The sequence below is a fragment of the Malus sylvestris genome, chromosome 6 (genome assembly GCF_916048215.2).
Source record: "Malus sylvestris chromosome 6, drMalSylv7.2, whole genome shotgun sequence".
In the NCBI taxonomy this organism is placed as follows: Eukaryota; Viridiplantae; Streptophyta; class Magnoliopsida; order Rosales; family Rosaceae; genus Malus; species Malus sylvestris.
In genome coordinates, this window is record NC_062265.1 from 23760941 (window position 1) to 23784832 (window position 23892).

Here is a 23892-nt window from a genome sequence, read left to right on the forward strand (position 1 = left end):
GTATCCACGGGTTTACACCCAAGCATACTTGTTTCCTTCAATAAATCTAGAACATATTTTCGTTGAGAAAAGAAAATACCTCTGGACGAACGAGCAACTTCAACACCAAGGAAATACTTTAAGTCACCCAAACTCTTCATCTCGAACTCGGCATAAAGGTTCTTCTCAAGCTTGATAATTTCATCTAAATCATCACCTGTTATTATCATATCATCTACATAAATAATCAAGGCTGTCACTTTACCATTTCTCCGCTTCACAAATAAAGTATGATCAAAATGACTTTGAAAATACGCATTCTTTCTCATAGCCTGAGTGAACCTCCCAAACCATGCACGTGGTGACTGTTTAAGCCCATAAAGGGACTTCTACAATCGGCACACTCCCATTTTTCCTCCGTTGCTATACCTTGGAGGAAAATCCATATACATTTCTTCTTCTAGATGTCCATGAAGAAACGCATTTTTTACATCAAACTGTTTCAGTGACCAATTCAAATTTGTAGCTAGTGAGATAAGGACTCGTACCATATTCATCTTAGCCACGGGAGAGAAAGTTTCCTGATAATCAACTCCGTTTGTTTGAGTATACCCTTTCGCCACCAACCTTGCTTTATACATGTCGAGTGATCTGTCAGCCTTGTATTTAACTGTAAAAACCCATCGGCACCCAATTGGCTTTTTTCCTTTTGGCAGCTCAACTACTTCCCATGTATTATTTTTCTGCAATGCCCTCATCTCTTCATCCATTGCTTCGGTCCATTCTTGACTCTTCAAAGCGTCTTCTACTCGAGTTGGTACTTGAATTGAATCCACATTATTCACCCAAGCTTGGCGTTCAGATGAAAGGTTTTTACAAGACACATAATTGGCTATGGGATACTTCACTTTTCCCTCTGGAGAGAACCTGTCAGGAGGTACACCACGATTTTGCCTTGGTGGCAATTTATATGTACTTATAACATCATTAGTTACATGAGTATCACTAGTGCTTACCTCAGGGATATCCAAAGAAGATGTATTGGACAGTGGCACTGTTGAGCTAGAGAGATGAGAGGAAGCTGCTTCGGCAACAGCTGGCTGAGCATCAGTGCACTCCTCTTCTGCATCACTAACACACGAACTGGCAGCCTCTTCTTCGGTGAGAAGTTGCTAACCATTCACAACAGGCTCTTTGGCAAAAGGAGATCGAGCATCAACTGCATCACTCGGCACGGTACCATGTATTCCCCCTGAAACCGTTACCTTTTGTACATCCAACCATTCAAAAACACCATCAAGATCACAACTAGAACTCTCCCCCTTGTGATCGAAGGGTGGTGAGACGGGAGCATAAAAATATTCTGACTCAGAGAAAGTCACATCCATGGTTATATACATGTGGCGAGTTGCAGGGTGGTAACACTTGTAACCTTTCTGGTGGGATGCAAAACCCACAAAGACACACCGAAGCGCACAAGGATCCAATTTACTACGATGAATCTTGTGAATATGAACATAAGCAACGCATCCAAACACTTGAGGAGTGAGAGTATTGGTAGAAACAACCGGAACATGTTTCGTCAACACTTGGAGTGGAGTACGAAATTCTACAACCCGAGATGGCATGCGATTTATAACATACACGGCATAGGTGATGGCGTATGGCCAAAAATTCTTGGGTACAAACCCACCAATAAGCAATGCATGAGCAGTTTCCAAAATATGACGGTTTTTTCTCTCAGCTACCCCATTCTGTTGTGGGGTATACGAACACGTTGTCTCATGAAGAATTCCTTGATCACGGAAAAAAGTAGATAGCTCACAGTTAACATATTCTCCCCCATTATCAGTACGAAGAACCTTAATAACGGAGGAATATTGTGTAGCCACCATTTGAGAGAAAGAACGAATAATCATACTAACATCATTTTTATGTTTCAATAGATAAACCCACGTCATATGAGTGCAATCATCAACAAATGTAATAAACTATTTAATTCCCGAAGTAGTACTAATAGGGGAAGGCCCCCACACATCAGAGTGCACTAGCGCAAATGGAGAAGATGTTCTATTCATACTTAGAGGGAATGAAGCACGATGACTTTTGGCTAAAATATATACTTCACATTTCAATTCTGAGTCTTCAATACCATTGAACAAATCAGGTAATATATGTTTTAAATAACCGAACGATGCATGCCCCAAACGACGATGCAATAACAATACCTTCTGTAGATTACCATTATGTGACGTATGAACCAAATCAGCTCTTCCAGGAACCACATCATCCACATAATATAGCCCATCTCTCTTAGTGCCACGCCTAATGATCTCCTTTGTCTGAATATCCTGAAGCAAGCAAAATGAAGGATATATTAATACAACACAATCCAATTGTTCAGTGACTTAAGGTACAGACAATAAGTGATGGGACAATGATGGAACCAATAAACAATCATGTAAGGAAAGAGAGGGTGTAAAAAACATTGTTCCCGCTCCAATAACAGCAGCAGTAGTACCATTGGCAATTGCCACACACTTTCTATGAGGATCTTTCATGGCCTGAAACAAAGTTCTATCATACATCATATGATCCGTTGCACCGAAATCTAAAATCCAACCTCTATTGGTCATTGTAATCACACACACGATAATGATACACGGCAATTATAGTACCAAACAAATTACGGAATCACACGCTGCAAGAAAACACACAGAGTTCTCGTTTCAAAATTGCAATTCACACGGCAGAGCAGCAGACTATCCTCCAATTGCTTAAGTACAGCAATAATTCATGTCAAAAAGAGAAAAAAAAAATTGAAAGTAAGAAGTCAAGGCAACAATTGAAAGCTTCAATTGACACCAAGAATCCACGCTGCAATCGAGACAAATGGCACAAAATCCAAGGTGCTACAATCCACACGGCATAGCCAGAAGCTAATAGATGGCACGACCAAATTGTTACAGCAACTGAACACAGTACACCATTCACGGAACAATTGCAAAAGCACACAGCACCATACACGACAGTAGCAAGATCTCACTGTGCAAATCCAATGTACATGGCACAATTCACAGCACCCACGGTTTTTGATAAAACACAACTTACAACAGCAGCAAAACAAAGCTACTGCAATTTGAATAGGCACAACAGCAGTAGAACAAGCCTGCTATAATTCCAACAGTCACGGCCCAACTGATTTCTATAAGAGGTAGTGCAAGAACAAGTCGGACAAGCACACAGCAGAAGAAAAATATCATTTTATAGTTTCTAGCGTTACGGCAACTTGGCTCTGATGCCAAATAGAATTTCACGGCTTAATTTTCATTGTATTGCATAAAGGAAAAATATATACAAGATACAATCTTTCTTCTACAAGGTAACAATAAAGGACTCACTAATCCTTCCTAATAAAGGATTCCTAATATTTACAATATATTTATATGCCCTTTTTTGACAAAAAAAAACCCCTCACGGCAACATACCTATACACTTACAGTTTTGTGTTCGAATCTCCCCTCCCACAATACTATAGGTATAGGAAAAAAAGGTAGAAAAAACTAATGGTACGTACTAATCAATAGGGCTAGTAATACCAATAATTTTAAAAAATTCCGACACTAAAAATTACAAATAAGCAACTCTTAGAATTCTTCAGAAATGGTCTTCAGTACTGGACCTACAACACATAAACTGCTAGCCGGAGACGACTGAACAGTAATACGACCTGTCGGAATCTGTGTAAGCTCACAAGCTACATCCTTGAAATCAAGAATGCCTCCATTTTTGCACTTCGAAAGCATCCGTGCTGCTTCTTGCTTTGTCATCTTGACTTTCACTCTAATCACCCCTCTTTTCCCATCTTCTAACTCCTCCTTGATCAGTGGTTCCGAATTTTCATAGCAAGTGCAACTGCCATTAACTTTTTGCTTCCTCGAGAAGGGCTTCTTACTAATTAACTCATCTATGTATACAACATCTTTTACGTAGGGTTTCCTAAGTTCTAGCTTGTCATCTATTGGTTTGATGTTATTGAAGAAAGAAAGCAAAGAGTTCAACATTGTTGAGAGAGAGAGAGAGAGAGAGAGAGAGAGAGAGAGGGAGAGAGAGAGAGAGAGGGGGGGAGTTACGCAACATGTTAGGGTTTGGAAGGTGTATATATAGAGATTAGAGAAGCTATATAACGTAGTTAGAGAGACTACTGGCATATGGAGTGTTAATTGGGTAAAGATGTGGTGCAGACATGTTAAATCGCCTGGCTGGTCAAAAACTTGTACGAGTGGATGGACGAAAGGTGTACAAGTCTCTGAATTGACCTGTAGTTTGTGCTTGGTAGACTGTCTTTATCACTAAGGGGACCCCGAAGTATAAGCAAAACTAATGTTGAACAAGAAATCAGAACATAATTTTGGAATTGGTCATTACTCGTCGAATGTGTAATGCAAGTAAACTAGCAATACTTCGTGAAAGTGTTATTATCAACTGAAAATTTCTCCTACGTTACTAATGCTCATTCATTTTTGTTCTCATTTATTAGTCTCGTTTATAATTGCATTTTTAAAACTGAATTCTGATTCTGATATAAAAGATTAATAGTAAAAATGGCGTCGTTTTAAAAATACATACATTAAAAGAAAAACTAATGAAAAAACTTGAAAACGTTGAGTTTTAATCAAAAGGACAAAAAATGTGTTGTAAGTGAATAATATCATGAATGACTTTTTAAAGTAAAAATGTCATTTTTCGTTAAAATGAACAATACCGAAAATGTTTCGTTAAAACTCCCTACATTAAATCATCTAAGAAAAATCCTATGAAACCACAGTGAGTTGGAGAAATTCTGTAGCTAGTGCAGAGGAAAATATGATATATATATTTTCTCCAACATAAGAGCAACTTGCAATGATAAAAAAAAATTATATTATTAATTTTTATAAAATCATGCACAAAAGCTATATTGTAGAAATTTCAAAGCCAAATTAATTGAAATAATTTATGTCAGTGCCCTTCATGTGCCCCATGAAAGAAGGCAATATTAACACTCAAAAGTTTAGTCAGCTGAAAGAAGTATATAATTGGTCATCGTGTGTTATCTGCAATTGTGACCGATTATACGCGCTTTTGATAGTCTTACAACTAATGATGCATGAGGCTAACTTGACTTCTTGTCATGATCAGTACTCAACTTGATCAAAGGGGCAGGGCGACGTTGAACATGATAAACGAGGTTTGTTCGAATCACTCAAATTACAGGCCCTAAATTTTATTCGACACGAAAAGTAAAGGATATCTAATCTAATATTACTGGAAAACTCTCCAGTTCTTCAAATAATTATATCTGTTTTTTAGGTTTTATTAAGAGAAGTAAAGAGGGAGAATCGAATTCCTGCTGAGCATAAGTACTCTACTATATGTTAAAGTTGATCACGATATATAAAATATGTTACCAAACAACAACAGCTATAATTAATTTATATTTTCACGAATCATTACAGCTAAATCTCAGTATGCCTGAATAGGGTTTTTTTCTTTTACAAATTATGGGGTTTTTACAAGAGTATACATTCACAATAGAGAAACGCTACATTACAATGACACAACTTCTTAAATATTGAACTTATCACAAATTTACACTGTCCTCGCATCCACATCATTAAGAGGAAAATGCAGATAGACTGCATGTTTCAATCACTTAAGCCTCGTGGAATCAAGGTCTAATAGAAGAATCGTTAAATAAGACTAATTCAATCACATAACCTATACACTGCCAAATTAAGCAGAAGAAATTTCCTCTCGTGCTCTCATATTATAAAGATTGTGATTGGGAGACAAACTACATTAATATCAATATCAATAGCAACATTCTACCAAAGAGGATTGTTTCCTGTTTTGATGTAGATTCACTTTTTAATTGGAAATTAGATCCTTCTAGGAAAATGAAATAAATTACTTCTAAAGTCTATTTAAGTCTACCTTAAGTAGATTATTAAATCAACTTCAGAGAGCAATTTATTCTACCCTACAAGAGGGAGAAAGCTAGAGGATATGTGTTCCCCTCCCCTAGCAATCTTCTACACTTGCCCATGCAAAAGACTGTCTTTCATTGTCTTCTTTGTCTTCATGCCGCACCAAGGTAAGAAAAAAATTAATTTTTCCTCGTCTTCGTAATTTTTGGGAGCCTCGGGGCTTGAAATTTGGCTCGACAGGGATCGAGAAGGTGTGAAAAGTGTCTTGGATAAGCCATGGCACTGTTGTCGTGGGTAGCATGGTGCTACGGTGGCTCAGCTTGGGCCGAGGGCTGGCGGCGAGCCTAAGGCTTCAACGCGTGGCTAGCTTGGGCCAGGATTCTAGGCGCTAGGGCAACTGGGCCTGGCATGGGCCAAGTTGGTGATAGGCCGAAGCAGGCTTCCTTTCTTCTCTCTTTGTTTCTTTTGTTGGGCTCGAGCCTATGCATGAGAAGAGAGAGAAAATGGCAGAGAGTTGTTGGGCATATGGGTCGCTAGGCTAGGCCCGCTTGAATAGGCTAAAGGGCCCTTGCTTTTGATTTGGGTCGAGAGACTTATTAGGCTGAGTAGAGTGGTGCGGTCCAGGCCGTAAGGCCTGGCGCTGCTGCTGGGTCCTATGGTCTTAGGCCGTAGGGCCTGGTGAGCTGAGCCTACCCATCTTTTTTTTTTTGTGCAGTCGTCTAACGAATTTTCCTTGCATCTTTTTTGGAATTTCTTCGAGCATGTCTTCCTCGAGCCATAAAATTGATGATGGCGTGTAACAATTGTATCGTCAAGGCGGGTCTTTGAGTAAGGTAGGCTATTTCAAGGCTGCTCACTTCAAAATTAGCTCAAATGACTCGTTTAGAGACTTTCATGAGGCTTATAGGCATGTCATTTCGTCAAGGGTGCGTGTGAAGCATGTCAAGGATAGTAGCAACGTGAGCCATGTAGTGGGGCTCGGAGAGCCATCAAATTTCACCCATACTACCTTGTTTTGGGATTTACTTTTCCATGCCACATTTCTTCCAAGATGTGCTTTGCTCCATGAAGTGTGCCCCCGCTCAATGTTCTCTGAATACAGTTCGTGTGATGGTAAGGTTCCTCAATCTAAGCCAATTCTTTGACATGGATCTAACTGTCAATGAATTCTGGTACTTTTTGGACATAGGCCACATCAAGGGAGTTTGGCAGCTGCGATCCCGCTATAGGCTATTTGATCATTCAAGCATGGGAAATCATGATTGGCCAAAGAAACTTTGGAGATAAGTGGAGAGTGAGAGTCTGATTCTTCCCCTGAGTTACATGTTCCGACTGTTTTCATCACCAGTAAGTAGACTACTTAGTCTCTAAGCTGCCTTCTAATTTACTGATTATCTTCATCTACTCATGTAGATTCGGAATTCGGCTCAACTCCTAAGACTTCTCTGGATATGAAGAAGGTGGATGTTGCATTAGGTATCTCTTCTGAGTACCGTGAGTGGCATTGGCTGCTTAGTCTTCTTCGTCGGGAGAAAGATAGGCTGCCCCAGAGAGAAAAGATAAAATGGATCAAAGTGAAGGCACTAGCTTGTCTGATCGTCGTTGTGGAGCCTGCTGCAAGTGAATGTGGGAAAAAGAAATCTTTCCTGCCTGTTTAAGATATGCCGGCTGAGAAAAAGCCAAAGACTTCTTCCGTTGCTCGCGAGGGTTCGCCGATTACCCCTAAGCTTGTGATTAACTTAACTTCCTCCAAGGGCGAGAAAGATGAGGCTGCTAGATTTGCGCCAGTGACGCCTGTTGTTCTAAAGGTGGCTAGTTTGATTGCTGATATGATTGTTTAACGTAGAAGATCCGTCATGCCCCCAGTGTTGAAATTTGTGCCAAAAAGTCCGTCGGGGGCTAAGTCTGGTTCATCTTTGGAGATACTTGCTATTATGAAAAGTGATAAGGTGGACTCTGCTGCTAAAGTGGTGCCAAAACCCAGTCCCCTCATTGCTGAGACTGCTAAGAAAATAGAGACTACTTGTGTGGGCAGTTGTGAGAAATCCACCAAACCTATTTCCAGGGAAGCTACTGAGATTTGTGCGCTCTTAAAACTAGATCTGCTTGAAGACATGGATACGTGTGCCAAGTTTATTGATGGCGTTAAAGTAGTTGTTTGCCCAAATTCCTTTGCGAAGCATACGATCGAGTATGGGAAGACTGCTCTGCTTGCTATGATACAAAAAACAACGATTCTAGCAGCCGAGTCTATGCTCATTGACCAATAAGATACCAAGGCTGCCAAGGGGGTGGCAAAGACTATGGTAGCCGAAGCCTAATCCTTGGCCAAAAAGATCAAGAGGTTGAAATCTGAGCTTGTTGCTTTGAAATCTGCCCCTACTTCTCTACAGCTTGAGACTACTCACTAAGAGATCGTGAATTTGAAGACTAGGCTTGACACGATCCAAGTTAAGTATGAAAGTGTAGAGAATGATATTGGATGTTACATACCTCAGATTCAAGATCTTGAGTGTGTCGTCTCTGAGCTTTGTTCCGCTCCGCTGCTTATGCAAAGGATGAAGAGTTGATTGCTACTTATAATCAAGTGATCCACTTCAAGAAAGTCATTGATAAGCTTGAACCCCAAGTGTTAGAACTCCAAGGTGCTTTGAAGATCAACAAAAGTCTGAAGAATGAAGTGGAGGAGTTGCAGCATGCTAATGGTGGTCTGCTCGAGAAGAACGAGCAGTTGAAAGGCGAGAAAGCTGGGCTCAAGGCTTCGCTTACTTAGAGTCAAGCAAATTTCTACAAGTTGGGTCATGTATACCATCTCTTCGGTAGGCCGTCTGACTTTGAGTTTGCTGGGAAGGACTTCGAGAACTTCTCTATGTCTCCAAAAAACTTGCTTGTCTTTACTTTTGAGGCTTCCATTGGTGAAGTAGTCGGAGAATTTGGTGCCCAAGCTGGGGCAGTCAAGGGTGAAGTGTCGAATGATGTTGCTGCTGAGAGTGTCGCGGCTGTTGAAGGTGTGGCGACCAAGTAATCTTGGGTGTCCAAGCTGCTAAAGAGTAGTTTTCTAAATAGCCTTTAAGATTTTCTTTGTTTTCCTTGTTGCTTTTTGCTTTGCTTGAACTCATTCGGTCTTTGCTAGTTGTTTATCAATTTTGCTAGAAAATTTAATAAATTCGCTTCCCTGGCTTTTCTTCATCTTCGTGTGGCGACCGAGTAGTTGTGGGATGTCCAAGCGGCAGGCATGCTACTTTTCTATAAGCGGACAGGCATGCGTAGCCTATGTAACCGTAGGTGTTGGTGTAGAACTTTTGCAAAGTTGTTAGCCATAGGGTCAACAGCCGGACGCCTTACTTACAGAAGCAGACTAGTCCGCGTGACCACTTGGTTGTTAACCATGGCTTTCTTCAATCCTTTGACATGTGTGGCCTGCATCACAACATACTTTATTTAACCAATTTTTTAGGTTGCGTAGTAAGTATCACAACACTTTAGGAATTGGTGTAGATCATTATATGTTTTGGCAGAAATAAAGCTTATCGACTACATAGCATGTCGGCAATGAATGAAGCTTCGTATATGCACGCTAACTTGTTTAATCTTTCACAAAAACGTGCGGTTGTATAAGTTTAATATGACTTACTGCTCAAAGGGCAAGCCATAGGCAGTCTTATGGAAACCGTAGGCTATCATAGTGCACTCGGTAACAGCTTTAGGGTTCCAGGGCAGCCATCCATAGGATGTACTGGTTAATGTGCCTCATTCGTCTTTCAGGCCCGGTTCCTTGCATATTAGACCAAGAGACCCAAAATCCTTCAGTTAGCTAAGCCTTGAAAAAGACCATTGTGGCTACTTCTAAAAATCCTGGCGCAAGCCATCGTGTACCTGGTTATACTAGAGCAGCTAAAGTTTATCATCCTGCCTTGAAGAGCAAGCCCATGTAGGTGTCAGGGAATTGGTTTACCCTTTCACACTGAAGAGCATGGTTGTTCCATTGGGGGCACAATTCTTACGATGAGTCCTTAAGAAGGGCACAATCTTCTTTTAAAGTGCAGGAATGATCAGTTGCTGTAAACATGTAGTTGAGCAAAGTTGTAAATTACTTCTGAATTCCTCATTGAAACACGAGTGAAACGAACGAAAACTTAGCTGTAGAGTATAGACTGCATAATAACTGGATAATCTTTGGCTCGTGAGGTGGTGCCCGTTGAGATGCTTGAGTCTTCGGGCTTTGATGTAGCAAGATGTCACACATAGTACTTCCTCATATTGTAGGCGTTCCACTGATTTTCAATCTAATTGTCGTTTATGGTGGCGAAGGTGTAACTACCATTTCCTCTTACTTTGTTAATCTTGTACGGATCTTTCCAGATAGGATCCATCTTTTTGAAACCTTATCTGCAGGTAGTGATGAAGGCTTTTCTTAGGACTAGATCTCCGGCTTGGAACTGCCTAATCTTGGCCCTTTTATTGTAGTTGGAGATGAGCTGCTGCTGGTAGGCTGCGATGCGAGTGATGGTCTACTCGCGTTTCTCCTATGCCAGATCTAAGCTTGTGGCCATCTCCTTACTATTCTGCTTAATGCTTGGTAGTAGAGTGTTGATACTCGACATGATGACATTGGGAGGAATGATTGCTTCTGAACCAAATGCCAAAGAGAAATAAGTCTTACCGGTTACTCGTCGTTTAGTTATGCAATACGCTCATAGACATCTTGGGAGTTCATCTAGCCATTTTCCATTCTTGTCGAAGAGGGATTTCTTGAGGCAATCAAGAATCGTCTTGTTGGATGCTTCGGCCTACCCATTTTCTTGAGGATACCTTGGCGTGGACATGTGTTGCTTGATGCTATATTTTTGGAAGAATTTCGCCAAATCTTTGCCTACGAATTGCGGGCTGTTGTCTGTGATGATGGATTGAGGGATGTCGAATCGGCAAATGATGTTCCTCCATATGAAGCGTTATTTGTCTATTTAAGTTATGGTTGTCATGGGCTCTACTTCTACCTATTTGGTGAAGTAATCGATTGCCACGATCATCATGCCTCTGCCTCTAGTAGCGGGAGGCATTGGCCCTACCAAGTCGATCACCCACTACATGAACGGCCAATGACTCATCTGTGGGTGTAGTTCGCTGGCAGGCAGCGCTGGTACTGGCTTGTAGCGTTGGCATCAATCGTACTTTTGTATTAACTCCTTAGTGTCTTGAAGCATGGTAGGCTAGTAATAACCTGCGTTAAGGGCCTTATGTGCCAAGGATCGACCTCCGGAGTGATTTCCACAAACACCTTCATGGATTGAACTTAGAACCTTTAAGTCGTCGGGAGGTGCTAAGTAGTGGAGATGTGGTCCAGTGTAAGATCTTCGGATTAGAATGTTGTTCCACATGTAGTAATGTGCTACCTTTATTTGGAGCTTTCTAGACTCCAATCTTTTCACGGAGAGTGTGCCATTAACCAGGTAGTCTATAATGGAATCTTGCTAACTTTGAGTTGTACTAACCTGTGACACCTCGGTTACTGGATCCGTCTCTATGCTTGGCTTGTCTAGATACTCCACTGGTATAGAACGTTTGAGTTAGTGGTTGAAGGCAGAGCTTAAGCCGGCTAGCGCGTCCGTGTGGGCGTTATCTGCCATGAAACTTAAATGAGAGTGTAAGTCTGAAATGTCTCTAGTTGTTTTCGTACTTTCTCTAGGTATTACGCCATCTTTGGATGCTTTTCTGTGTACTCCCCAATAGTCTAGCTGGTGATTAGTTGGGAATCATAATGAATTGCGAACTTTTTCACCGTCAAATCTTTTGCCATTCAAAGGCCTATTAGTAGGGTTTCGTACTCTGCTTCATTGTTAGATGCTTTGAAGACTAGAATGATCGCTTGTTAGAGTATCGAATAGTTTGGGGTAACAATGATCACGCCTGTTCTCAAGCCCTTATAGTTGGATGTGCCATCAACATGCAAATGCCAGAAGTCTCCATTAGGTGGAGTAGGCGTGACTAAAGCGTGCTCAGCTGCCTCTAGGGCATCGTTAGGCCATTCTATTACGTCGCCTAGGCTAGGCACGAATTTTGCTATGAAGTCTGCCAAGGCTTAGGCCTTTATCGTCGTGCGGGGCCGAAAAACTAAACTGTATTGGCCAAGTTCCAATGCCCATTTCATCACTCGTTGAGAAGTGTCCAGACCATGTAGGATTGATTGTAAAAGATACTGAGTAATGATGATGACTATGTGAGCTTGAAAATATAGTCTGAGCTTCCGAGCCACAACAACTAGCACCAAAATTAATTTCTCAATCTTCGAGTATCTAGTTTTCGCATCGAGAAGAGCTTTAGAAGTGTAAAATACCAGTAGTTGAACCCCCAGCTCTTCAGGTATGAAGGTAAAACTCATTGCTACTTCCGAGACTACCAAGTAAATGTATAAGTTCTCCGCTGCTTCCGGCTTGGATAGTAAGGGAGGTGATGGTGAGATACTTTTTCAGGTTTTGGAAAGCTCTTTCGCACTCATCATCCCATTTGTCTCGCTGTGCCCTATTGATAGCTTTGAAAAAAGGCTTACATCGATCAGTGGACTGCAAGAGAAAGCAGTTGAAGGCGACTGCTCGTCTAGTCAAGCTTTGGTTCTCCTTCAAGGTAGTTGGAGATTTCATCTCTAGGATTGCTCAAATTTGCTTGGGATGTGCCTTGATTCTTCATTAGGTTACTAGGTACCTTAAGAATCTGCCTAAAGATATCAAAATATGCATTTGGTGGAATTGAACTTCATCTTGTACTCTCTAAGGATATCAAAAGATTTTGCCAAGTTGCATATGTAGTTTGACCGCTGCTTGCCCTTCATCATGATGTCGTCGACGTAGACCTCCATGGTTACTCCAATTTGCTTCTTGAACATCATATTTACCAATCTTTGGTAAGTGGCTCCCTCGTTCTTGAGGCCAAAAGGCATGACCTTGTAGCAGTAGCTGCCTCGCTCAATCACGACTACGGTTTTCTCCTTGTCGAGCTCATACATGGCTATTTGGTTGTAGCCAAATTATTTATCCAAGAAACTGAGCGGCTAGTTCCCAGAAGTTGAATCTATTAGCAAATCGATTCGGGGAACTGGATAAGGTCGGTGTAGTCTACGCAAACGCTCCATTTACCCTTCTCTTTCTTCATTACTAGCAGGACGTTGGCAAACCATGCTGAGTTCACCACCTCTTCTATGAACCCGGCCACCAATAACTTGTCAATTTCTGCCTCGATGATCATCACTTGCTCGGGTGCAAAATATCTTCTTTTTTGGATCATCGATTTAGCAGTGGGGTCGATGTGCAGCTTGTGGTAAATTATCTTGAGGTCGATGCCATGCATGTCGAAAGGTGACCACGCAAAGACGTCATGATTTTTCCTAAGGAAAACGTGAGTTCCTCATTTTCTTTCGAGCTTAGATATAAGCCAATTCTAGCAGTCTTCTCCGGTTGCTGGGTATCAAGAATGATGTGCTTGGCGTGCTCTTCGGGTTTCCATCCCATCTCATTTGCTAGCACGTGGGTTTGGACACCATCTTCCTGATCTACTTGTTGTAATTGCTATTTGGTAGCTTTGTTGTCCCTTTGGACCTCAGTAGCCTCTACAAGGGTAAAGAACTTCTTTTTTTACTCCTTCAGTATTTGCATAATGCATCATCAAGATGCAGCCTGGTCAGTCTTGATTTCTCCGACTCCTCCTCTTAGGATGCCGAATTGGATTTTTTGATACTTGACGAAAGATGCAGCCTGGTCGCTTACTATCATGAACGTCTACTTTGAGACAACTGGCTATGTTTTCACGTCAAGTGTGATGTGGCCAATGGCAATCGAGGTGTGTCCGTTGAATCCGGTAAGTACCTCCGCTCGACGTATGATTATGTTTTCCATGCCCATCTTCTAAATTACTGAGAGCTGAAGCAAGTTGACTGCACTTCCATTATCAACCATCATCTTGTCGACTATAGCGTGGGCTAGTTAGAGAGATACCACCAGTTCGTCGTCATGCGGGAAGTCGACATCTTCGGCATCCTGCTAGTGAAGCCAACTACGGGTCCAGGTTGGGTGTTAACTGCCTAGACCTGCTAAACCAATATATTCTTCTTCTTATAATTGATGGTGGTTCCCAAGTGCTCAGATTCAACAAAGATGCTGTTAATCTGAATCGTCTTGTTAGGCGGCTCTTCGTCGACATCTGTGTTCCTTCTAGGTTACGCAGCCAGCTTGTCCAAGTATTTGTCGACCTTGCCTTCCTTCACGAGCTTCTCTAGGTAATTCTTCCAAGTGTAGTAGTTGTAATTGTGTGACCGGGATCTCGGTGGAATGTACAGTACTTGGAGTGGTCCAACTTGGAAGTATCTCCTTTTGATTATTTCAGCAGTTTGGACCAAGGTTCGCTCTTGATGTCATGAAGGATTTGGTGGATCGGGATCGAGAACTTAAAATAGTTCTTGGTTGTCAGGCCTTCTTTAGTCGGGGATCGGTCCCTACGCTTGGCCTCCTGCCTGCTTTTGTTGTTGTACCATTTTTCGTCATCCTTCTTTTAAGCTATTGTCAACTCTTTTCGAGGTTGCTCGAGTGCCTTGTTTTCTCACCGAGCCTCGTCCCAAAGTGCATGCTTCTCTGCCAGAGCGAAAAAGTCTGCCAAAGTTAGATCTTCTTTCATGATCAATTTTCCAAACAGCAGGTGGTCTGCTGGGAGTCCTTTGTAGAAGGCTGCACTTGCTATCGAGTCATCACATCCGACTATCTTCACATTCTCTTCTTTAAACCTCTTCACATAGTGCGAAGCGACACCTTTGGACTCTTCTTCACATTGAACAAATGGTTGGACTTCTTCTTGATCAAGCGGTAAGATGAGTATTCTTTAGTGATAACCAAGGAAAGCTCATCAAAACCCCAGATGGATTGTGGCAGTAGGGTGTGGAACCAATCTTACACCTCGCATTGCAAAGTGGTTGAGAATATCTTGCATATAAGGGTATTATTGTTCCAATAAAGGACCATCGTGCTTCGGTAGTGCTTCAAGTGTCTCTACGGATCTCCATCTCCTTTAAAAGATGTGAAATGTGGCATGCTAAACTTGTGTCGAGGCAATACCTGCTCGATCTCGTCTGTTAATGATGACCTACTTATGTTGGTCATGCCCGTTGTAGTGCCTCATCAGTAACCTCGTTGCATTGGAAGTCATGCAATCACTCGGTCAAGAGTCTATCTACTTCTTCCTGAATTTGCCTTTGTTAGGGGTAGCTGAGCTCTCGACTGCCCCCAGTCTTGACTTGCTGGTCTAGGCTACTCTTCTATGTGATCGATTCGTCTATGCCACGGTTGTGGTGTGTTTGGCACATCTCTAACAGGCGAGTGAATTCCTTGCGGGCTGCCGGTTGAACTTGACCCGGATTGAATGACTGTTTCCCTTCGTCTGTCATGCTACCTACTTCGATGTGAGGTGGAAGATGTTCTTTGCGAGCCTAGCCGCAAATGAACATTTCGCCTGGAAAAGTTCTCATGTTGATTATCGAAGTATGATCCCAACCATGAGTGTATGCTCGTCCGTGGGCCTAACCGAGAATGCACACTCCTCCGCGCTCTAAGACGAGAGTATAGACTATCTCGGAGGCCCAATTGGAAGTGTACACAGCTAGAACGCTCGACTTGTGGCTAGTCAAATGGCTGCTTGCTGGGACGGTGCTGGAGAAGTTCTTCGTCTTTCCTTGTCCTACTTCGAGACACCTCATCAAAGGCATGGTGCATCTCGATGCGTTACAAGAGCTAATTCACCAAGGTAGTCTGTTGTGCGAGGGTGTTCGTCAACTCTATGACTTGTTGAGACAAGTGTTGTTCACCATTTGGGTTGGAAAAGCTTGGACGAAATGCGTCTCCTTAAGTAGTGGAAGTATGGTAGACTCCAAGCGTGAGATTTGAGTTGGGAAATGTCAAATTAGCGAAGAAATGTGGTGAAAATGCCCCCATTTCAATTGTCGGCCTAGAAATTTGTAGCCGGAACGGTTGAACTGATCTTGGACCGATTTGGGCTGCTTGGGACACCACGGGAGTGGGCTGCTCCACGTGCGACACGCGTGGGAGTTGGGCTTGGTCTCGGGCCCTTGTGGTTTGAAGTGGCGCGGGGTACTTGGTTGCTTTTTGCACCACTTGGGCTGGCGTGCCTTAGGTCGTGCCATTCGGTGGGATTTCACCTCTAAACCAGAACCGAAACCTTAAAATATCAACGATTTGGTTCGGTACGGTTCCACTTAAATTTATTATTAGAACCGTACGATTCGGTCTACATCGGTTTCGATTCTGTTCTTGCCGGTTTACGATTCCGGATACTATATTATTTGAACACCAAATCATCATGCACTCAAATACATCTTCTAAAGTAGCATTCAAATACACCAAATCATCATAAATTATTTGTATCTTGTCATTCACATACATATGGAAATTGATCCACAAACTGATCCCCAAGCAGCATCAATTTGAAATTCACATAAGCAAAGCCGTATAAAACCCGAGTACAAAACTTAGAGCAGATTCTAACAATAAAACAAAAAAATAACACTCACATAGCAAATGAAGAAAGATCAGTTGAGAAGTCACACAACTTGGTACAGGGGAGCCTCCAAATGACCTAATTGCATCAAGTAACCCACACAAAAAATATACCAGATACCCGGGTCAAAAAATTGCATAACAAGATACAAATCACTAAACAAAATGCAACAAATCCAACACCAGTGACCATTCAAGTGTTTTTGAATTACAAATTACAAGCATTAGATCTATCAAAAACACAAATTAGTACAATTAATTACTAAATAATTTATATGCAAGTTTAAAGAGAGAAATACTCCAAAATAATCTGAAACAAAAGAACCCAACACTTAAAAACCTATCAATTCTTAAAATCCCAAAACAATTCCACATGTTCATCCACATCTCGCATGAACAAATACAGGTTTAATTTAACTTCATTTCATTTTATTTTTTTTGGATTAGAGAGTACAACATATCTGATTAACAATTATAACAAAAATTAGAGGTTGGTCCAAAGATATCTCGAAACAGGTGGAGTTGTTGGCGAGTCCACAACAAGTCTGTGCTGCGAGAGTTGGAGTTGTGGGTGAACCAAATCTTAATTCAGGTATCAAAAATTTGAAACAATCCAACCATGAAGTGATAGAAATCAACCCAACAATATGGAACCAAAAAAAAAGGAACAAATCATGTTACATACCTTTACTCATAACACTAGCAAGGAACCCATCTGCAGGACAGGAGTTACATAACTCAATTAGATAGTGTTAATCACACATATATAGTGCAGGTAAAAGAGAATGGAAAACCAATGGAACTCAATCATATTCCTAATCTCAAATATGAGAAATGATAGAGAAAATACCAAGGACGAAGGACGGATGACAAAGAGTCGTGAGCTGTCACGAAAAAGGGATGATGAGGGTCATCGCAGAGAGCTGAGGTTGTGGGTTGCCTGAGGAATCGCTGATATTTTTGGATGAGATGAGGGTCAGCTATGTGAAATATGGGAATGCAAATGTGAGGGGTGAGGCCGTGTGAGAGAGGTGAAGGTGAGGCCGTGTGAGCCCTAATTGGGATCACCTACCTTGCAACTTAGTGAACCTAATTTTTCAACCTATTATGCCATGACATGTGTGTATATATATAATTTATTTATTTATTATTAACAAAACGGTTCGGTTCAATTCCGACCGGTTCTTGTTCATTTGAAATCGGAACCAGAATCGGTTTGAATGGTCCGATTCGGTTTTTGACTCAAAGTTGACTTTTTCGGTCAATAAGGTTCTTTTCAATTTTTTTTCATACGGTTTTGTAGTTTTGCTGTTTTTATGCCCACTTTTACTTGGGCTTGCGCTGCTGGGGCAATTGCTTGGGCTGCCCTTAGTGCCTAGGCTTACTGCTCACTGTGAGTTGTAGACTTGCCAATGGTGGCCACGATGGTGGCTACTACGATGGTGCCACTCCACTTGTCATCGCGTTAAGCCTCATGGATCGCTGTGATCCAAATTCTTGAACATTGGAATTTTCGTTCGTCGTGGTTTTCGAATCTCTTGTCATTGTACTTTTCTGTTACGTTTATTCAAAGAATTTTTGTATAAAAAAAATCTAGGAATAAGAACATACGAAAAATCTACGAATGAAAAAAAAACTTAGAAACTTTGAATGCGACAGTCTTTTACGAGTGTGTGAATCAAAACTCTCAATGAAAGCACTAATTTGTGGATGCAAATTTCACCTTCTTCTTCTTGGACGAAAATGCACCTACAAAACAATTAACACCTAAGATCAAGGCCAAGAGCCTCATGCGCCCACGATGAATGGGGGGGACTTTGGCCGAAAAGTATCCCATGCCAAAGTTAGAATTTGAGAGAGAAAGTGTTTAGAGAATTTTAGGAGAATAATGAACTTAGGTTGGTTTTTGGAGAAATTAGGGGCTATATATAGGGGTGTGGCCGGTCCTATTCGGAGAAATAGGGACCCGCCACTTATGGTGGAAATTGGCTCTAATTTCAAGATATTATGCCAAATAATATCTTGCAATCAATTAGGTAATTAATCAATTAATTTTGCTTTGATTAAAAAAAAAAATCAATTAATTTTGCAATTATTCCCAATTTGAAAAGAATAATTGGGAGTTACCTTGTGAGTGAAGATTTGATAAGGAGTGATGAGAGGGTTTTAAAAGAATATCATTTTGACCATCTTTGACCTCAATTGAGCCATTATTGTCCGTTCCACTTTGGTTTATCCAAGTTTTGATTGTGCTGTGGGCATGTAATTTGGAAAATTTAGGGCATAAGGGCTCGCAATTTCTTACACGACTTGTTAATCGGACATGAAATGACACGAAAAAAACAGGTTATGGGTCAACCCATTAACGAGTTTAGTCGTTATCATGTCACACGTTAAAAACTTGTCAAGATAACTAATATGACACATAAACGACACCAATATGACCCATTTGTCAAGTCTAGACATTAGGCATGCAATTTCTTCCATGACCTATTAACCCAACACGAACAACACAACCCATTAACGAGTCGAGTCGTTATCGGGTCACCTATTAAGATCCCATTGAGATAACGGGTTTGACACGATATAATTTGCTAAGATAACTAATATGACACAAAAACGACATGAACACAAAAACACGACTTGTTTGCTAGGTTTCAAGACAAGTGGAATTTTGAAAAACCAAGGTTCTAAAAGACGCTAAGTGCTAGTCGGGCGGTTGGTTAGGGCCTGGCACCTAGATGGCTAGGCAATGCCTAAGCGGATTTAAGTAAATCTATTATATTTCTAGTAAATAAGTGTCTTCTTATACTTAAAATATATATAATTTCATCATAAACTACAAAATAGAATTAAATTTATATTATGACACAACTACTTAAATATTGAACTTTTCACAAATTTATACTGTCCTCGCATCCACATCATTAAGAGAAAAATGCAGATAGACTTTAGGTTTCCATCACTTAAGCCTCATGGAATCAAGGTCTAATAGAAGAATCGTTAAATAAGACTAATTCAATCACGTAACCTATACATTGCCAAATTAAGCAGAGGAAATTTCCACTCGTGCTCTCATATTATAAAGATTGTGATTTGAGAGACAACTACATTAATATCAATATAAATAGCAACATTCTACCAAAATCCAATGACTCCACCCCATGAAAGTGATTCAAAGATTTTTTCTTCGTATTTTCAGGGAAGTTTAACAAGTATTCTTTGGGTCTTAGTTGGAAAATTTACAGCACAAGACAAGAGGAATTTGCACTTTAATTTATCCAAGTTTAATTATGCGGTGGGCATGTAATTTGGAAAATTTAGGGCACAAGGGCTCGCAATTTCTTACATGACTTGTTAATCGGACATGAAATGATACAAAAATAACAAGTTATGGGTCAACCCATTAACAAGTTGAGTCGTTATCGGGTCACACCTTAAAAACCTCTCAAGATAACGGGTATGACACATAAACGACACTAATAAGACCCATTTTTCAAGTCTAGACGTTAGGCATGCAATTTCTTGCATGACCTATTAGCCCAACACGAACGACACAACCCGTTAACGAGTCGGATCGTTATCAGGTCACCTTTTAAGAACCCGTTGAGGTAACGGGTTTGACACGATATAATCTGCTAAGATAACAAATATGACACGAAAACGACACGAACACAAAAACACAACTCATTTGCCAGGTTTCAAGACAAGTGGAATTTTGAAAAATCAATGAATGCCAATGACAACAAGTTTCATACGTGCAAAGGTCAAAAATGTGAACGGTGCATGCGGAGTCAGAATTACATGCAAAGCTCTTTTGGAAGGACTTTTAAAATGGCTAAAAGCGCTTTTAGTGAAAAATATTTTTGGAACCAATCCTTAGTAAAAATGCAAGTAAATCCTGGAAAAGCACTTAAAGTGCTTCCTAGAAGAAGCACATAATTGATGCTTCTTGCAAAAAGCACTTTAAGTGCTTTTGGAAAGCAAAAACATTTTCGGTAAAAGCGGTTTAAGTCATTTTAAAAGCACATTCAAACGAACCCGTAGACTATTGATTTTCGACTAACTTAGTTAGGTTCCAATGGGTTAAGGCTACGAACTAATTAGTTGAACCAAGAAACTGAAGCTTATGCCAACCCTTTCTAGCTACATTAAACAATGGCCCAAATTTTAACTAGGGCTGGCCCTGGCCCAAGGCAGGCTAGGCTACCTTTCGGGGCGCAAAAAATCGAAGTGGTGGTTTCTACTCTTTAAAATTAAAGAGGAAGTCTCAGGTCTGAAACATTAGGTGCGTTTATTTACTTTCCAATTTTTTCCAGTTTTTACGAATTTCTTTTCATAAGAGTATAAATTTGTAAAATTTGGTCAAATGATCAAGCAGTTTAACTAGAAGTGCTGGTTTTTGCTTTTTAAATTAACGAGAAGGTCTCGACTCGAAACTCCATGTGCATTTTTTTCCTTTCCAATTTTTACGAAATTCTTTCCATAAGAGTATAAATTTATAAAAGTTGATCAAATGATTAAGAAGTTTAACAAAAGACGGTTGTTTCTGTTTTTTTAAATTAAAAGAGGTCCCGAGTTCGAAATGATATGTGCATTTTTATTCTTTCCAATTTTTACGAATTTCTATTTGGTTGTTGATTTATTTTTACCTCGTGTTTGATTATAAGACATTCATTCCAATTCGGTACATTTTGACCAAAAGTCAAATCTCGATCAATGTGGTCAACGAACGGTCAACAATCCTAGGTAATTCAATTTGAAACATCTGTATGTCAGATTTCCGATTCATGAATTCGAAGGATCCTCAAATATTACATATAACCACATACTATAATTTTGTGACTATCTAACGGTTGAATTTTCATCTACTACGAATACCAATAATCTAAGGTTCTTCAATCTGAAAGATCCAAGCACAGGATTTTCCATTCCACAATTTCTTAAAGATCAATCAATTGATAACTAGCATGCTTATTAAATTTAATGACGATCCAACGATCGGTTTGGCGTCAATTAAAAAATCCGAATGCCGGTATAATTGCCTCATAATTCGAATAATCAAACCATCATATCAAGTTTCAACAAGCGAACCTTGAATATAGGTTTAGGACATTGAAATTTTCCTAGAAGGACAAAGTCGGCCCACTAGCCACGCTGTGGTTTTTGGCAAACGGAAACTCAATTTTCTGACCAACTTCGATTTATGCCAAATTTGCAGGCAAGTGGATCTAAGTATAAGGAACAATTTTCATACTTGTGATGAAGTCCAAGAATGGATGGAAGATGGCGTAGTTTTTCGAGAAAGGTCACGAGTGGTTGGTGGAATCGATGAGCCACAACGCTGCCGTCGTTGCACGAACGTCCCCTCCAAGGCAAGGTTTTTTCTCCAGACGTCAATAGTTTCTCAGGGGTGTTGGTGGTAGACAGCATTAACAACAAGACATCGAGATCACCGTTCATCGCTCCTCCAACTTCGTGCCGTCAATCCACCTTATACGATGGTCAAACGGTGTAAACATTGGGTAGGTTTTACTTGGGGTAAGGCAGGGCGTTGATTGGAAATGGTGGCCAAGATCAGCACAGTTGAGGATCTCCAAAATTAGCATCTAAAATCTTGCAGGGTGAGGGTCTAGGTGAGGGAAATTGAGTCGTGGGTTAAAACGAGTCGCAAGAGTCCAGCTGTCTTACACGGGATTGGCTGTTGTCCCACTAAATGGGACTTGCTATTTATAGTAGGTCCTTAGATTATTATTTAGGTTTGACTTTCGTTGCTCGTAACTTCTTCGTTATAACTCCAATTCGCAAATAGTTTTCGCCCACGCGTTCATGGAATCGAGCTCTATTCGAAATATGAAGTGTGACCCCAAAAGGTTTACGGATTTTAAATGATTATTTACGAAAGTTCAAACTTTGTAACTAAATAGTTAAAACTCTAAAATTAATGAAAACAAAAATACAAATAAAATGACTTAAATATAAAATATGTAATTAAATAATGAAATTAAGAGACGGGATTTCACATAAGCCCTTTACAAAATTCTCGTAGGAAGGACCCCATCGATCACTCAAGATAGGTGACTCTTGCAATATTCCACCTGGACTTCTAAGTCTTTCAAGTTATAGGAATCATTAAAACATAAAGTTTAACCTAATCTTAATGGTAGGCAGCACTAGTATAACATGGGACATAGGTAAGAGAGTATATCTCCACAGTGCTACTCTGAGTTTTCATAATTTAGTTGTCTCTTTTGAGCCTAGATTTTGGAATCTCCAGTCAACTAAGTTGGGTTTCCACTATGACTACTCTGATTACGGGCTTTTAACTCATTACCCTCGATGATATAACTTACTCTTTAATCAATCTTTTAATAATTGGATCCCTTAGGTTGACTGTTTCTTATGGTATGTTATGAAATTATATTTCATTCGAGAGTAGTTGTTTTCCCACATTAAATCCTTGATACATATGCTCCTTGAAACATATGTTCAAACTTACTAAATAATTTGCTTTACTAAGAGCAACTCCACCCATGGAGCCCTCCCCCTAGCAATCCAGTATTGAATTCACCCTATTAAACAGTAACTACCTTTAATGAATAGTAACTACCTCTAATGAACAGTAATTGTCATTTGCATGGCAATAAGCAATAAAATATTAGTTTTTTTGTTTGTTTAAATAATACAAAATAAAATTATTTGTAATTTCGGATAAAAATTTTTAAATCGTTCTCGTTGCGCCACATGTCATTTTATAAAAAAAACAATTATTTAGCGATGGATTTCGATAAGATTTTTATCCAATGTCATTGTGCCACGTGTCGTTATCTTTTGAGAATCATTGACGATAGAATCTGGTGGAGTTTAAATCGTTCAAAATTACGCCACGTGTCATTATCCGAAAAGATAATTATTGGAGATCGATTTCGATAAGATTTTTATCCAATACGATCGTGCCATGTGTCATTATCTTTTCAGAATCTTTGAGGATAGATTTCGATCATATTTTTAACGAATGACGGCATGCCACGTGGCTTTATCTACAATCCAATCATTTCTGAATCGTCCATTTAATCCACCATCCATCCTCACAAATCTCACACCAATTTTCTCAACATTTCTATCTCATTATTCATAGTTTCTGCTTCTTCTTCACCATCCATCCTTACAATGTCTTCTTCTTCATCAAGGATGATGTGGGAAATCGATCAGCAAGAGAAAGAATTGTTTAACCAATCTGAAGGAATGTTCAACCTTCAGATAGCCGAAAATGAGATGGAAGAGGATGAGGAGCGTACAAGGAAAGATGACGAAACAAGAATGGCCAGAGCCTCACATTCCCGTCGAGTCATCCAGACTGTTACTCATATATGCAGGCCCAGCCGTTCAAGAAA

At 40.3% G+C, this 23892-nt stretch overlaps 2 protein-coding genes across 3 annotated transcripts in view; one reads left to right on the plus strand and one right to left on the minus strand.

Moving 5' to 3' along the window:
* Positions 1 to 4143, minus strand: part of LOC126625317 (uncharacterized) — a 46082-nt gene extending 41939 nt beyond the window's left edge. Inside the window, exon 1 of one of the 2 annotated variants that reach the window (XM_050294406.1) lies at positions 3662 to 4143. In XM_050294406.1, the coding sequence (XP_050150363.1) occupies positions 3662 to 4043 (382 nt within the window). In that variant the 5' untranslated portion in view covers positions 4044 to 4143. The remainder of the gene's footprint in view (positions 1 to 3661) is intronic. The other variant, XM_050294405.1, reaches the window with a different exon arrangement.
* Positions 1 to 23892, plus strand: part of LOC126625318 (uncharacterized) — a 47502-nt gene that overhangs the window by 17854 nt on the left and 5756 nt on the right. The window lies entirely within an intron of this gene.